Source organism: Solanum tuberosum, unplaced genomic scaffold (genome assembly GCF_000226075.1).
Source record: "Solanum tuberosum cultivar DM 1-3 516 R44 unplaced genomic scaffold, SolTub_3.0 scf00123, whole genome shotgun sequence".
In the NCBI taxonomy this organism is placed as follows: domain Eukaryota; kingdom Viridiplantae; phylum Streptophyta; class Magnoliopsida; order Solanales; family Solanaceae; genus Solanum; species Solanum tuberosum.
The window spans coordinates 719,678-736,336 of record NW_006239048.1 but is presented as its reverse complement, the minus strand read 5'-3'; the positions used below and the strand labels follow the sequence as shown (position 1 = coordinate 736,336).

The following is a 16,659-nucleotide window of genomic DNA, read 5'->3' as shown; positions in this document are numbered from 1 at the left end:
TGTTACACAATAAATAAATCAGTAGTTAGTTTTGCCTTATGAGTAGTTAGTTATGCTGTTGGATTAGTTAGAAGCAGTTAGCAAGATAAGATTCTTTCTCATTTCTATATAAAGCATTGTATCATTACAGATTGATCAATTGAATATACAAGTACACTTTCCGATGAAATTCTATTCTTCATCTTCTATCTTTCCATCCACCATTGCTGAATAACTCGAGCTTCTCCGCTAAGCTCCTGTCCAGCTGCTAAAACCTCGGATTCCTTGAGAATCCCTGCATTTTGGCTAACATATCACTCATGACCATACCGGGTTACATTATTTAACACTTTTATGACCTTCTCCTTCGACATCTCTCACTACAATAATCGCTTGTTCTTGATCTATTGGATTCAGTGATATTCAAAATACGTCCACAATAATTGACTCATGATCCTAATGTGTCCATAGTCTTCTAAACTTTCCCATGCATTCGATAGTAGCCACTCTCCAGTTGTAGTTGTCTGTAGAACAAGATGCTATTGACAACTTGCATTATTCCAGCTACGTACTAAACTCCACTCCTGAATGAAGGTCATGTTTTGGTCATGAGTCAATCTCATCCAGTTTTGAACCATGCTTCCACTTCACCTATAAGATAGTACACAAACATGTTAAGTTTTAACACTGCCTCATATGTTTAACACAAATTCTCATAAAGTGTCTCTAGTGTTGGAGAGATCGCTCTCGCAAGGGCTGCAGAATAACCCTAGACTCTTGAGATCCCTTTAAATTGAGTCTTGTAAAGAAAGCAATGGTACTTTGGGTATGTTAGCTTCTGATTCTAATGTTATGTTCTTGCATAAATCCCCACAATGCAATGGTGTGGAAGATGCTTTGTAGACCGTGAAAGTCATATGTTCATCATAGACTCTCATAGGTATATTCCCTACTCTTACATTAATTAGTGCTCGCCTAGTAGCTAAGAAGGGATGTCCTAAAATGACTGGTATCTTAGCATTTTCTTCAAAGTCTAGAATTATGAAGTCAGTGAGAACAATGGACTTCCCCACTCTGATGTGAACATCCTCAATTATTCCATTTATTAGTGCCAAATGGGATCTATTCGCCAATAGCAAGGTGATGCATGTTGGTTGGACGCCGTTCTCCTAGGCCAAGTGAGAAGGTTATGGATCAACGAGGCCCAAGTCAGTAGGGGAATTGAGAGTGGGTCTGGCAGAATTAGGAAAAGCCATCGAATTAAACAGCCCAATAAAAAGCTACAAGACTATGTCTTAGGCTAAAGGGGAAAACAAGCACGTGAGAAGCATAGAAACGACAAGAAAAGTCTGTTACATGCAGCAGCAAGATCAGAGTAGTGGGCAAGCAAGAAGTGATAGCATCTTATTTCTTCTAAGTTCTCTCACCTCCTTCTATCCTGTTGTTTAGTATTTCTTTCCTACTACAACTGCTGCTCATTGAGAGCAGAACTATCCAATTTCACTACTGTATTAGTTCTTCTTGAGTAATCAAATTAAGTGTTGCTATTGTTCCTTTATTTGGGTTGAAGTTTGTTCCAGAGAACATTTTTCATAAAAAATATTTTCTTCATGCCAAATGCATCCTAATACTTTGAATACTTAATCAAATAATTTGAATTCGACAATTAAAGATGAACATTAAATCTGAATACTTTCAAGCACAACTACAAAAATACCGACCAAAACATTTATTTATCTTAAAATAGTTAGGTATATATTTATTTATTATTAATCGAAAAGGTCATATTGATCTCATTTTATTAAAATCTTAAAAGTTGTTTCCCCTCTTTCTTTTCTTTTTTCCCCTCCTATCTTTATCTTTCTTTTTCACTATGATCAACCATAAAAAATTTATTGTAAGCCTATGTACATTGATTGAAGCTCGACGAGAAAATTGAGAACACTATTTAATGAATTTGTGAATAAATAAATAAAAATATGAAATTGGAGTTTTCTCAAAACTTTCTTCTTCTTTTTTGTTTGTATTTGAATGGAGTACTTTTTGCTTTGTTATTTTGGCGACAATTTTTTTTACCAATCTTTTATTTATCATGACAAAAATTTAAAATTTCTCTAAATTTTCCTACTTATTCTTTATTTTTAGTTGGAAGGATAGCAGTGAATGGAGCTTCTCCTCCTTCACAATCTGATCTTAGATTTTATTTTTCTTGTTTGGAATTTTTCAATCACTTTGTTGGTGCCTCCTCTGGCATTAACAAGAACTTTTGAAAAAATGACAATAATGACATCATATGTGTTGAGATCAGAAGCTTTGGAAATTGAGAAACTCCATTAAAGAACTGGAGCTCAGATCGAGAGAAAATAGAGAGATGAATTTGTGGAATGCCAACTAATTCAATTGATTGAGGAAAATAGAATACATCACAACGTTATTTATACAATATGAATCAGACATATCTAGAAGCCTAACTAACAAAGTAACTAACTTGACAGCTGGAAAATTTGCAACTAACTATTGGACTAATAATGAGCTACAACAACTAATCAATACTTTAGAACTGATTCTGAATTTACATAATATCAATACCCCCCCCCCCCTCAAGTTAGAGATGAAGAATGTAGAGCCAACTTGTCCAACTGGGCACAATGTTTTACTCCAGTAAGGGACTTTGTAAGAATATTTGTTAATTGATCAGCAGTGCCGATATGATGCAATGTAATGAGACCTTCTTGAAGCTTTGTTCTCACAAAATGACAATCCACTTCTATGTGCTTCGTACGTTCATGGAACACTGGATTCTTGGCGATATGAATAGCTACTTGACTATTGCAATGTATAGGAAAGGCCCCATGACTAGGCACAATTAATTCCAGGAACAACTTTTGCAACCAGACCAGTTCTCCCACTACTTTTCTCAGTGGCCTATACTCAGCTTCAGATGAAAAGAGGGAAATTGTTTCTTGTTTCTTAGATTTCCAACTAATAGGGCTTTCACTTAGCAGCACAATATAACCAGTGACTGACTTCCTTGAGTCAGGGAAAGCAGCCCAATCAGAGTCACAATAAACATTCATTTTGTAATTTGGAGAAGAGGACATGAAAACACCTAGGGTAGGATCCTTTTTGAGATACCTAAGCATGTGAAAAGCAGCACGTAAATGAGGTTCCCTGGGATCCTGCATAAACTGGATGAGAAGTTGTATACTATATGCTAGATCAAGTCTGGTATTGGTAAGAAAATTTAATTTTCCAACCAACTTTCTATAGTAAGTAGGATCATCCAGTATTTTTCCTTCATGAGTTCGTCATTTGATAGTGGGATCAAGAGGAGAAGTTAGTGGATCAAGATGGTCACAATTGAACTCTTTGAGAAGGTCCAAAACAAACTTCCTTTGAGAGATAAGAATCCCATCTGTCTTGTATAGAATTTCCAAACCCAGAAAATAATGCAATCTACCAAGGTCTTTAATTTTAAACTGATGATGAAGGAAGTGTTTCAGTTCATTTATCTCATCAATGTATGTTCCTGTAAGAAGAATATCATCAACATATACACCTAGGAATACTACAGAAGTACCTTTCTTTCTATGAAACAAGGAATAGTCATGTAGAGAATGAGTGTAGCCTCATGTGTTCAGAGCCTCAGTCAACTTTTCATACCACTGTCGATTGGCCTGCTTCAATCCATACAATGACTTGTTAAGTTTACATACCAAACCTTTATGAGGGGCTAGTCAAACTAGGAGGCATATCCATATAAACTTCCTCATGTAAGTCTCTATGAAGGAATGCATTATTGACATCTAGTTGGTAAATATTCCATTGTTTCTTTGCAGCAATGGCAACCAGTGTCCTCATAGTTGTCATCTTGACGACAGGAGAAAATGTTTCAGTTTAATGGATGCCATGATGTTGAGTGTAACCTTTTACCACCAATCTAGCTTTGTATCTTTCCACACTTTCATCTGCCTTGTGTTTGATTTTATAAACCCACCGACATCCAATGGCCTTTTTGTCAACTGCTAAGGGTGTTAGGGTCCACATATTATTATCATGTAATGCAATGAATTCTTGTGTCATAGTTGTTTGCCACATAGGATCCATAGCTGCCTCCTCATATGAACTAGGCTCACATGAGAAACATTCATCACAAGGGACTGACTGTTAGGAGCTAAATCATCAGATGAGATGTAATGTTTGAGGGGAAAATGGGTATTAGGTGAAGCAGGATATGTAAGGGAATTGGAAGGTGGCAATGTGTGCACATAATCAGACAAATGTTGAGGTATTTTATGTGTCCTATGTGATTTCCTAAGTGTGGGAGAAACGGAGTGTGGAGTGTTAGCAAGAGAGGAGTTTGGAGGGTTAATTGAAGGTGATGGATGAGGAGATGAGAGTATAGGTAACAGAGGTTGATTAATGTCACTTACAGTTCCCAGATCACTTTGTACAGAAGCCGAACTGTTGTCATGAAAATTCATGGAGTGGTCATTAGGAAAAACTGAGTGGAAATGAGATGAGGGGAAATTGGTGATATCACTGGTCATGGTAAAGGGAAAAATGGTCTCATAAAAGACAGCATCCCTTGAGACATGGATTTTCTTGGTGGCAAAACTTAGCACTTTGTAACCTTTTGTACCTGAAGGATATCCAATGAAAATATGTGGAGTAATCTTTGGTTCTATAGGGCTTAGGAATTGTAGAATAACATAGACAACCAAAACTCTTCAAATGAGAGTAAAGAGGTTTATGCTGATGTAATGTTTCATATGGGCATTTGTTATTTAGAGGAGCATAGGGTAATCTGTTTATTAGATAGGTTGAGGTTAGTATACATTCACCCCAGTATTTTATTGGAAGTTTTGACTGAAAAAGGAGGGCCCTTGCTTTCTCAAGAATGTATTTGTGTTTTCTCTATACTACCCCATTTTGTTGTGGTGTGTATGGACATGAATTTTGGTGAAGAATTCCTTTGGATTGGAAAAACATAACTGACTCATTGTTGGTGAATTCAAGACCATTGTCTGATCTTATTGTTTTGAGAGTGGTTTTAAATTGGTTCTCAACTATGGTAACAAAAACCTTAATAACATGCAGGGCATTACTTTTGCTACTAAGTAGATGTGTCCAAGTAGATTTGCTAAAGTCATCTACTAAGGTGATGAAGTATTTGAAGTTATCATGTGTGGCTGTTTGGTAGGGACCCCATAAGTCAACATGTAATATGTCAAAAATGTTGGTGTTGTTGTGGGACTTAAGTGGAAAAGGCAGTCTTGATTGTCTTGCCATGGGACAATAGGGCAGAAAAAGGGTTGTTTAGGTGAGAAAACTACAGGTATAGAGAATATGCTCTTCATTTTTACAAAAGGACATGTCCAAGTCTATAGTGCCACAATAAATCCTCACTAACAACAGGAGAAGAAGTAGAAGAACTGGAATTATTTTCAACAACATTGTTCTTATTATTAATGGAAATGGAATTCATTACAATGGGACAAGAAGAACATGAATGAGAGGATTTCATTACAGAAGAAACACATGGGCATGGTAATCTACTGCTAGGAAAATAAAGACATGAATTAGAATTCTTTGAAAGACTAGCAAACTCCTTTTTACTTGTAACACCATTTTCTCACAATCAATTGAATCCAAAAGAGTTTCAAGACTCATACAACCAACAAAATCGTATTTCACAAGTTTTTCAACATTTTGTGACTTGACAAGGAAAATTTCATCACATGTTTTATGTTTTTTTTTTCATTCCAAGGACAATTTATCTCACCATATATTTTATATCAAAATGGCTACTCAACATGTTTTTCATTGTTTCTTTGATAACCCTCATGTTAGAGCCAAAATCACCAAATCATATCCAAACAATAACTTGTGATTAATTCCAAAATAAATATATATACATTTGTAACACTCTTTTAGAACATTTCTCAAAGATGCAAAAATCATAATTTCACTATTTTTTTCATCATTTCATGAACCCCCGCTATTTTAAGAATTTAAATATCATTTTTTTCATGAAAAATAATGTCACTTTATTCATGAAAATATTAGGTAAAACATTTTTTTCTTTACCTTTTCTCCACTTGAATTGAGAAAGTAGAAAAATGTTTCACCCTACATTCTTCTCTTCCATCTCTAAAAGAGAGCGACATTGAGCGAATGATATTGAGATTTCCTATTTTGAATCCGCTTTTTTTTTCAAACAGTAACAAAAACATGAATTCTCCTTACAATTGTTGGTGTAATATACCAAGTACAATACATTACAGTTGAAAATAAAATGACATAAATAAAAAAGTATTCACGCTGAGATGCAGATATCTCACTCTCTTTAAGGAGATTTAATCCCATTGAGGCATAATCTATATCGATCTAGCAGTACACTCTTGACTTGTCCCCTCTAGGATACAAAAATTCAACAACGTCGTACAACTCCAAATAAGTTGAAGAGTTCAAAACTCCACAAAAAAGAATATCTTCCTTCAACATATAATTATTTGTGTATATTGAATTAGTTGAAGACTTAGAATATTATTATTTATCTCGACTCTTTCTTTCACTACACTAATCTCAATATAATACTTCTCATCTTTTCTTACTCTTTTACATATCCATCTCTTGTTGCATTTCTTGTGTACTCAATACAAAGGAAGACATCACTATTTATAGGTGACAAATTATTTCTTGCAATGAAAAGGAAGATTATGGATAGTAAATTGGTAAATACATGACTTATAGGTTACAAGACAAAAAGATAGAATAACAAGTGAAATGAAGAGTAAAGAGTGTTGAGTTAATTATTCTAACTTTATTAACTAAATGTGATGCAAAGAGACAAATTCGAAATACGTTTCAAAGGTGAAGATACATCCGTTCCAAACAAAAGTGATGTAATGGCCTTTAATGCCATTAATCTTGACAATACATTTCTAAAATTAAACTCTCCTACTTGCAACTCCTTTTCCTGCAAATCCTATATAAGAAGAGGCTTTGGTGAGCATATGAAACAACACTACCAACATAAACAAAAAGAAGAGAAAAAATTCTTCCTCCTTTCTCTTTATCCTTAGAATATTTTTGGGGAATTGGCTTTAAGCAACCTCCAAACTCTCAGCCACGAGTGCACGTGTTTGAGAGTAACTGTGGAACTTTGGGGAGCGACCGGCTACTACGATTTGCACCGGAGTCGGGCCGAAATCGCTTTCAAGGTAGTGGCTTGCCACGACACAGTGTTTGTGATAAGTTATTTACTACTTTATAATTCCAACCTAATATCAATATTGTAGTATTTTTCCCAACAATTTGAAAGCGATTTCGTAACATATAATATTGATAAATGGCTATTTCTTTGAACAAAACTTTTTTTGATTTGTTAAAACTTGAGCCTTTGGATGAAAATAATTTTAAACGATGGTCACAAAAACTTTTAATTTTCTTTGAACAATTAGAAGTTGATTATGTTTAAAGAACCTTTTATGAATGGTTCTAACACCACTACTGATTCTAGCAATGTTATGGCTGTTGATGATGTTGTTAAGAAGAAGTTTGAAAAGGATAACAAAATTGTGAGAGGACATTTGCTAAATCATATGACTAATCCTTTATTTGATTTATTTCTGCCAAAGAAATATGGGATAGTTTGGAAATGAAATATGGTACTAATGATGCAGGAAAGAAAAAATATGTTGTCGGTCAGTGGATTAAATTTCAAATGGTTGATAATAATCCAATAATGGAACAACTTCACGAATATGAGAACTTGACTGTTGATGTTCTCAACGAGGACATGAAGATGTGTGAGATATTTAGGCTAATGTTCTGCTTGAAATATTTCCACCATCTTGGAGTGATTATAGAAATCAATTAAAACATAAGAAAAATAATTTAACTCTCCAAGAACTTATTAGTCATATGAGGACTGAAGAGGCGAACCGTCTCAAAGATAAGATGGAAGAACTTTTCCTTAATTCTTCTAAAGTTAATCTTGTTGAATCTTCTGGTACTGTTGTGAAAGACAGGTTCAAAGGCAAACAGAAGAAAGTCTCAAAAAAGGAACATATGAAGAAGAAATATCAATTCAACAAGCCGGAGGGTCAAATTCAAAAATTTAAGGATCCTTGTTTTGCTTGTGGAAAAGTTGGTCACAGGGCTTCCAAGTGCTATCAAAGAAAAGGGCAGGCCTCAAAGCAGGAAGGACAAAGTGATGTCCAAGCTCATCTTGCTGAGGGTAATGAAGTGATTGATGTTGTAGTCATTGAGGAAAATTAGGTGGCTAACAAAACTGACTGGGTGCTAGACACTGGCGCTTCAAGGCATTTTTGTGCCAGTAAGAATTTATTCCATGACTTTGAGGAGTCCACTGATGGCGAGTGTGTATATATGGGTAACTCTACTACTGTTGTAGTAATGGGTAAAGGAAAAAAATTACTTAAATTAACTTCTAGAAAGACATTATCCTTGAACAATATTTTGTATGTTCCCTCCCTCCGTAGAAACTTAGTTTTCGGAGCACTTCTAAAAAAAGTAGGCCTTAAACTTGTTTTTGAAGCTGATAAAATAATTATTTCTCGTGCAGGAGACTTTGTTGGGAAGAGATATCTTAGTGGAGGATTATTTGTATTGAACATTGTTCAAGAGATTGTCAATAATGAAAGTACTTCAAATTATGCTTATATTGTTGAGTCTATCAATTTGTGGCATGGTAGACTAGGTCATGTTAACATTGCTTCTATTAAAAGACTTAGGAAAATGAAATTAATTCCTATGATAAAAACTGATGATTTTTCTAAATGTCCTTTTTGTGTGGAAGCCAAGCATGCCAAGAAACCTTTCAAATCTGTTATTAGTAGAAAGACCGAATTACTTGAACTAATACATTCAGATTTAGCAGATTTCAAAAACATTGTTAGCAAAGGTGGGAAAAAGTATTATATTACTTTTGTTGATGACTTTTCTAGATACACTAAGGTATATCTTCTTAAGTCTAAAGATGAAGCTCAAAACATGTTTTTGAAATTCAAAGCAGAAGTGGAAAATCAATTTAGACAGAAAAAATCAAGAGATTTAGATCTGATAGGGGCTGTGAATATAGTACTAAAAACTCTAGAAGATTTTTGTGAGAAAAAATGGTATTAATACATGAGGTTAGTGCTCCCTATACTCCCCAACAAAATGGTGTAGCCGAACGGAAAAATAGAACCCTTAAGAAATGATGAATTATATGCTTTTAAGCTCTGGTCTATCTGACAATATGTGGGGAGAAGCAGTCTTGTCTGCGTGCTATATTCTTAATAGAGTCCCTCATAAGAAGTTGGACAAGATCTCATATGAGTTGTGGAAAGGGTTTGCTCCTAACTTGAATTTTTTGAAGGTGTGGGGGTGTTTGGCTAAGGTTGGTCTACCTGATTTTAAAAGAGTAAATGTTGGTTCTAAGACTTATGATACTGTCTTTATTGGTTATGCTCAAAATAGTGTTGTATATAGATTTATGTGTCTCAATGATCATTCTATTTGTGAATCTAGAGATGCAGAATTTTTTGAGCATATTTTTCCTTTGAAAAATAATGTGCCGAGTGATATGCAAAACAATGCTTCTACATCTATGTCTGTTAATTCTCATGTTGTGCCTTCTTCGAATGTTATTCCTAATGAGCATGAAAATGAACTCAGAAGAAGTAAAAGACGTAGAGTTGAGACTAAATTTGGTCCCCGATTTTATCACTACTTTCTTAACTGAAAACTTTGATATTAATATTTTAAATGATGAGTTAGCTAGTGTCTATCTACTTAATAGAAGAAGACCCTAAGACTTATGATGAAGCAATGAGATCAATAGATGTTATATTTTGGAAATAGGCTATTAAAGTGAATTAGACTCTATAGTTTCTAATCGCACTTGGGACTTATATGATTTACCTAAAGGTTATAAGTCCATAAGTAGCAAGTGGATATTTAAAAAGAAATTGAGACCTGATGGTACAATTGATAAATATAAGGCTAGACTTGTGATTAGGGGTTTTAACCAAAAGAAAGGTGTTGATTACTTTGATACTTATTCTCTTGTTACTAAAATAGTGACCATTAGGACTCTTATTGTTTTAGCCACTATTCATGATTTAGTGGTACATAAAATGGATGTCAAAACAACATTTCTAAATGGTGATTTAGATGAAGAGATCTATATGACTCAACCTAAGGGTTTTGTGGTTCCAGGACAAGAGGATAAAGTATGCAAATTGAGAAAGTCCTCGTATGGACTAAAACAAACACCTAAGCAATGGTATGCAAAATTTAATATCATTAGTGGATAATGATTTTGTTGTAAATTTATCTGATACCTGTGTTTAGTCTAAAATGATAGGTTCAGATTGTGTGATTATATATTTATATGTAGATAACATGTTAATCTTTGGTCTTAATGTGAATATTATTAATGAGACCAAGAACTTTTTTTCTTCTAACTTTGAAATGAAAGACCTTGGTGAAGCAGATGTGATTTTGGGAGTTAAAATCAAAAGAAATGCTAATGGTTTCTCTTTGTTTCAATCTCATTACATTGAAAAGATGTTGAAAAAGTTTGATTGTTTTGATGTAGTTCCAGTGAGAACTCCATATGATCCTAGCATACACTTGAGGAAGAATAAAGAATCTAGTGTTTCTCAAACTGAATATGCTAAAATAATTGGGAGTGTAATGTTTCTCATGAACTATACTCGGCCTGATATAGCTTAGTAGATATACTCATTATCCTAGTAGTGAACACTGGAATGCTCTTCATCGGTTGCTAAGGTATTTGAGAGGTACTATGAATTAGTGTTTGCATTTTAACAAATTTCCTGCTGTTTTAGAAGGTTTTTGTGATGCAAATTGGGTAACTGACAGTGATGAAGTTAGCTCCACCAGTGGCTATGTGTTTACTTTTGGTGCAGGTGCTATTTCGTGGAAGTCTTCCAAATAGACTTATATAGCACGTTCTACCATGGAATCAGAATTCATTACTCTCGAGTTGGCAGGGCAAGAAGCTGAGTGGCTGAGAAATCTGTTAGCGGATGTGCCATTCACCAGTCTCTCTTCATTGTGACTCACAGGCAGCAATTGAAATTGCCAAAAATAGTGTGTACAATGAAAAAAAAAGACACATTCGCATCAGACATGGTGCAGTTAAACAGTTGTTGAAACATGGTATTATTTCTTTGGAATATGTAAGGTCCGAAAGAAATTTGGCGGATCCTATGACCAAGAGCTTGACAAGGAAAATAATCCTTGAAACGTCGAGGGGGATGGGGCTAAAGCCCATTGATTGAGGTAGTGTGGTGGACCCATAAGGCCTCAATATACACCATATTTTCTATCCCTATGGCGTGAGGCAATGTTTTATAAGGTTGAGCTTATTTTCTCTTAATGATTCTATAGCCGTAAGGTGGTCTATTTGAGATAGACTTGATGGAATCACCTAAATGAGTATAAATGTGTGGTCGCCTTTTATGAAAAACTCGGGTCGTCTTTCTAGAGCACTCATAAGACCCAAGGGGTGTGTGCATGACCATAAAAGCACTTTGTATCGCGGAGATTGCTTAAATTTAAGGATATGGTATGTGTTATGAGGGTCTCAATTCATATCCGCTCAGTTCAAGAGTACTTCACTTTGTGGATAATAAGTTGTTGTCTCATATCACTACGTGTCAATTCAAATCGAAAGATATTGACACTTAAGTACATGTTCCTTCCTTTTGTCCAAAAGTTAGTTCTTACTCCTTATCTTGGCATTAATGGGGGATTGTTGAGTTAATTATTCTAACTTTATTAACTAAATGTAATGCAAAGAGACAAATTCAAAATACGTTTCAAAGGTGAAGATACATCCGTTCCAAACAAAAGTGATGTAATGGCCTTTAATGCCATTAACCTTGACAATACGTTTCTAAAATTAAACTCTCCTACTTGCAACTCCTTTTCTTGCAAATCCTATAGAAGAAGAGGCTTTGGTGAGCATAAGAAACAACACTACCAACATAAAAAAAAAAGAGAAAAACTTCTTCCTCCTTATTCTTAGAATATTGAGTCCGGAGACAAAAGGGTAAAAGAAATTGCTAAAAATTTCAAAAGGGCACATCAAAAAAATTTTTAACCAAAAGGGCAAAATCGCTCCTAACGGAGCAATTTTCTTCTGACAAAATTAACACCGTTAATTATTTTTTTAACATCGCTGCCCCTGCAGCATTTTTCTCAAAAAAAAAACTTTTAGCAGCGATTTCCTTTTCCTTAAAAAAGTATTTTTTTTTTTAAAAAAAAATCGCTTGCAATTAAGGCTTAAAAAATGGGGTTTCTCAGAAACCAAATAAGCCAACAAAGAAATGGGGTTTCTCATAAACCAAATAATCACCATATTGTTGAGTGTACCAGCTCTTTAGGTCAACCAACACAGGAGGAAATATGTGTTTAGGAAGGGCAACTTGGCCATCAAAGAGTGGTGCAACAATGGCGATTAACAAGAAGTAAACGAAAAGAAGCATGTCCAATAGCTTAACAAAAGCACCCATTTTGATCTTCGTCTCTTTGCAGCAATAGAGGCAGGCACCAAACAGTTCAGCTAATTTTTTGAGAAAAACGTTGTAGGGGTAGCTTTGTTAAAAAGAAAATTGACAAAATCGCTGCCAAAGCAGCGATTTTAAGGAAAAAGAAATTTTTTTTGGACGAAATCGTTGTCCCAACAACGATTTTTATGTTTTTTAATGGAGTCAATTTTGTCAGAAGGAAATCGCTCAGTTAGGAACGATTTTGCCCTTTTGAAATTTTTGACAATTTTTTTGCCCTTTTGGCTTCGAATTCCAAATATTTTTGGGCAATTGGTTTTAAGCAACCTCCAAGCTCTCAGCCACGAGTGCACGTGTTTGAGAGTAACTATGGAACCTTGGGGAGCGACAGGCTACTACGATTTGCACCGGAGTCGGGCCGAAATCGCTTTCAAGGCAGTGGCTTGTCACGACACAGTGTTTGTGATAAGTTATTTACTACTTTATAATTCCAATCTAATATCAATATTGTAGTATTTTTCCCAACAAAAGAGTTACTGACTACTAATGACCTCATTCTACCATAATTGATAAGAGTAAAGAGGCACAAATATAATGACCACCAATGAACATAACATGATACATAATATAACATATGATATATTTTTATTAATATTAAAATGTTACATTAACCATTCCTTTATATATGGTCAAACTCTGTGACCCCAAAAAAAAGGAATAATACAGGAGCCTAGGTTACAAGAAACTGAAAAAAAATACTAATAAGAAAACTAGGAGTAATAGGTCATTAATTGACTAATTGTAGGTCAGTAAATTGTAAATGGGATCAATGTATAAGCTCTGAAACTGCATAATAAGCAATCATAATGGGAAGTGACACCAGAATGCCAATAATTACCCTGAAATAAAAAAAAATCACATACATTAGTCTTAATAATCAGAAAATTAGAAAAAAAATGAAGAAGAAGAAAATAATCCATTTGGTATGGTGAAATATTTTATTTTACAATATCATTTACTTTAGTAAAATTTTGTACTTTTTAGATTGAAGCCAGTACATTATTTAAATGACACTACTACAAAATAAGGAAGTACTAACGGATAAAATTTTGTAACTGAACGATCAAAAGCCAATGCTGATCTCATTTAGCTATGTGTTAGCTACAAATTATAAGAAAAATCAATTATGTAGGAGTTTTTTAGCGATACATAAGTTAGGGATTATCCACAAATTTCGTAGTTAATTTCATTTGTTTTTAGTGTGATTTGATATAAAACGTATTTTTATTATAATATCTTGCCCTAGTCACTAATTTTTCCTCTAATATACATATTATATTATTCCAAATGGATGTGAATTGAAAGTATATAGGAGAAAAAGATTATAAGATGAGAAATAAGAAGAAATTAATTATGAATGAAATAACTTACACAGCGCTAACAATCTCAGGGTGAACTCCATATTCTTTTGCCAAAACAAAGGAGGCTATGCCTGGGGGTAATGCTGCCTTCAATCATAAAATATAATAATAATTAAAATATGTGTTATTTTAATAAGTAGTTGACTAGTTCGATAATAATTAAAATATGTGTAAATTTTAATTAGTGATGTCCGTGAACACATGGTCTATTCATCAAATTATGTATTTTTTTGAATTGATTTAACATTAACTGTTGATACTCATGCTCCGTAAAAGCAAAATTGTATGCTTAGTTTACATGAAAATAAGCCAATAACGAATAAAACTTCAAAAAAGATAAAATTGGGACCAAAAAATTAATCACTACCAAGTAAATGGTTACAACGATTCGAGTACAAACAATTTTTTAAAAATAAGTAATACTTCCACCATCTAAAGATTCTAAATTTACATGAAAATATTACTACTATTTTAGGGAGTTAAATAGGAGTAACTTTTTCTTTGACTATAATTTTTTCAATTTTTTCTCAAAATATTTTGAATATTCGTTAGCTATTTTCCATATAGATTTCAAATAGTAAATTTTATTTTTAAATAATTGGGAATCTAAACTCAAACTTATAACGATTAAAATAAAAAAAAATGACCTTCATACACTAAACATAAAATTGAAACAAAGAAAATAGTAATTAGTTTTACTTAGACCATAACGGTACATTCAAAATTCTCTAAACATAATTTGAGAAAATGATTTTTTTAAATTATAATAACAATATATTCAGTATGATTTAAAAAGGATAGACTATACGGAGATAAAATTACCTGGAGTATGGAAGCTCGTAAAACATTGCCATGTAAACCTACGACGAATGATCCTATAGTCATCGTAGCTGGTCCTATAAAAAATCTCAAAAATAGTCCAAATACTATCACTCCTGTGCCACCAGCCATTACTTTCTGTTGCATTGCCACAAATACCCCTGCATTTATGGACCATCAAAGTTACTACTACTACTTGGATTTATTTTCCAATTTATTTTATGATATAATATAATATGCAATATGTAAAATGTATTCTATAAGAATGTTTTCCTTAGGTCTCACTTGGATAATTCTTTCTTTAGTGTTCAGGTTGTGAGGGTAAGTTATATCGAATATTCATCTCTTTACATGATATTATAATCAGATCCATCCTAATTAAATATTTTCGATGTGCTCTCCTCTCATCTCCTCCAATCTTATATCTTCCACACTCCAGATGTCCAGTTCTTAGTTGTGTGGAGTGTACGTTGATGTCCTACATCGGCTAAGAGAGGGGAACAATATGAATTATTTATATGGTCTTGAACAATTATTTTCTCATAAGTAAGTTTTTTAGAATTGAGTTCAATTCAAGATTTATTTATTTTTCCCGCCTCAAGACTCGAAGTCTATTTAAATAGGTAGGATGAAATAGATATAAGTCTTGAAATCTCACCAATAGTAAACATTCCAATGCCACTTCCTGCCTTTGACATTATTGATATGCATTCCTTCACAATATTCGGCAGTACAAAATGCCACCTAAAAATAGACAGAGAGACGAATTCAAAATTTAAAATTAACAGATTCTAAACACACAGTGATCTATTATAATCTATAATTTTAAAATCTTATTGATATGTATAACTGATTCGAAACAAAGTAATAGATTTAGTTGAACACATACCTGTCAGCTACAAGAGACCACATTATGCCTAGAAAACAAGCATAAAAGTTAGGATTCTTGGAAAGCTTAGTCCATACAATTGTCATTACTGACCCCAAAGATGGTGTTGTATTTTTGCTTGCATTATTATTATCATTCCCTTCTAAATCTTGATTAGCACCCTCACAAGCCATAATCTCATCTTTGGCATTTTTCAATTCCATCATGAATTGTATAATTATAGACCAAATGAGAAATTGTATTGCCAATGATTGAATCACTAAATCAACACCTACTTGAGGACTCATAGCATTCATTACAGGAATTCCCATAACAAGTGCATTAGTTAAGCTACAAAATGAGAATGTTGTTATGGACCAAGAAAAGTTCCCTTTGCTATAAAAATTAGCCCACAAAGTTAGAAAAAAACCAATGATGGCTTTAGCAATAAGGTCACCACAAATGAAGGGGTAGTTCATTTTATAGGGATTTACTTGGGAAATGAAGTCAAATGTGAAAAAAGGAAGAACAAAAAAGTAGTTCAATCTATTTATAGCATCACAATGTTCAGCACTAAGTTTGTGCCACCATTTTACAGAACCATAACCAAGACCTAATGCCAAATAAAGTGGCATCATGGCTTCAATAACCTTGTAAATGTCTAGCCACTCTATCATTTTTTTTTCTAGCTAGTTTGTGTGGAAAGAAATGAAGAAAATATTAAGGTAGGTGAATTATATTCTTTAGGAAATTAAAATCTTGAGTTATGTAACCTTAAACACCAACTACTTATATACTAATTAGTATTAGTATTACTACTTTGGATATGCTTTGTCTAATAAGATGGATTCCTATCATGTTGGGAAGTGGTAACACTTGTTATTTTAAATTTGAGTCTATTGAACAATGTACCTAGTCAAACATAGATAGAGTGCTATAGTAATTACTGGCCAGAGAGTGTATCTTGGGAGATTTATTCTAGTTTTACGTGAATTCATGTTTTCATTTTGTAGTGTTATAA

At 33.6% G+C, this 16,659-nt stretch overlaps 1 protein-coding gene across 1 annotated transcript; it reads right to left on the bottom strand.

Moving 5' to 3' along the window:
- Positions 1-13,291: 13,291 nt before the first annotated feature.
- On the bottom strand, positions 13,292-16,342 carry LOC102584632 (putative auxin efflux carrier component 8). Its single transcript, XM_006350358.2, has 5 exons — positions 15,660-16,342; positions 15,429-15,514; positions 14,774-14,931; positions 13,962-14,038; positions 13,292-13,429 (listed from the first exon to the last, which is right to left on the bottom strand). The coding sequence occupies exons 1-5, from the start codon at positions 16,313-16,315 to the stop codon at positions 13,357-13,359; spliced, it is 1,050 nt and encodes a 349-aa protein (XP_006350420.1). The 5' UTR covers positions 16,316-16,342; the 3' UTR covers positions 13,292-13,356.
- Between the last annotated feature and the right edge of the window lie 317 nt (positions 16,343-16,659).

Coding starts and splice junctions, on each gene's coding strand:
- LOC102584632 (XM_006350358.2), bottom strand. CDS start 16,315: ATGATAGAGTGGCTAGACATTTACAAGGTTATTGAAGCCATGATGCCA. Junction 15,515..15,659: donor TGGTCTCTTGTAGCTGACAG/GTATGTGTTCAA, acceptor GTCTATTTTTAG/GTGGCATTTTGTACTGCCGA. Junction 13,430..13,961: donor CCTGAGATTGTTAGCGCTGT/GTAAGTTATTTC, acceptor TTTTTATTTCAG/GGTAATTATTGGCATTCTGG.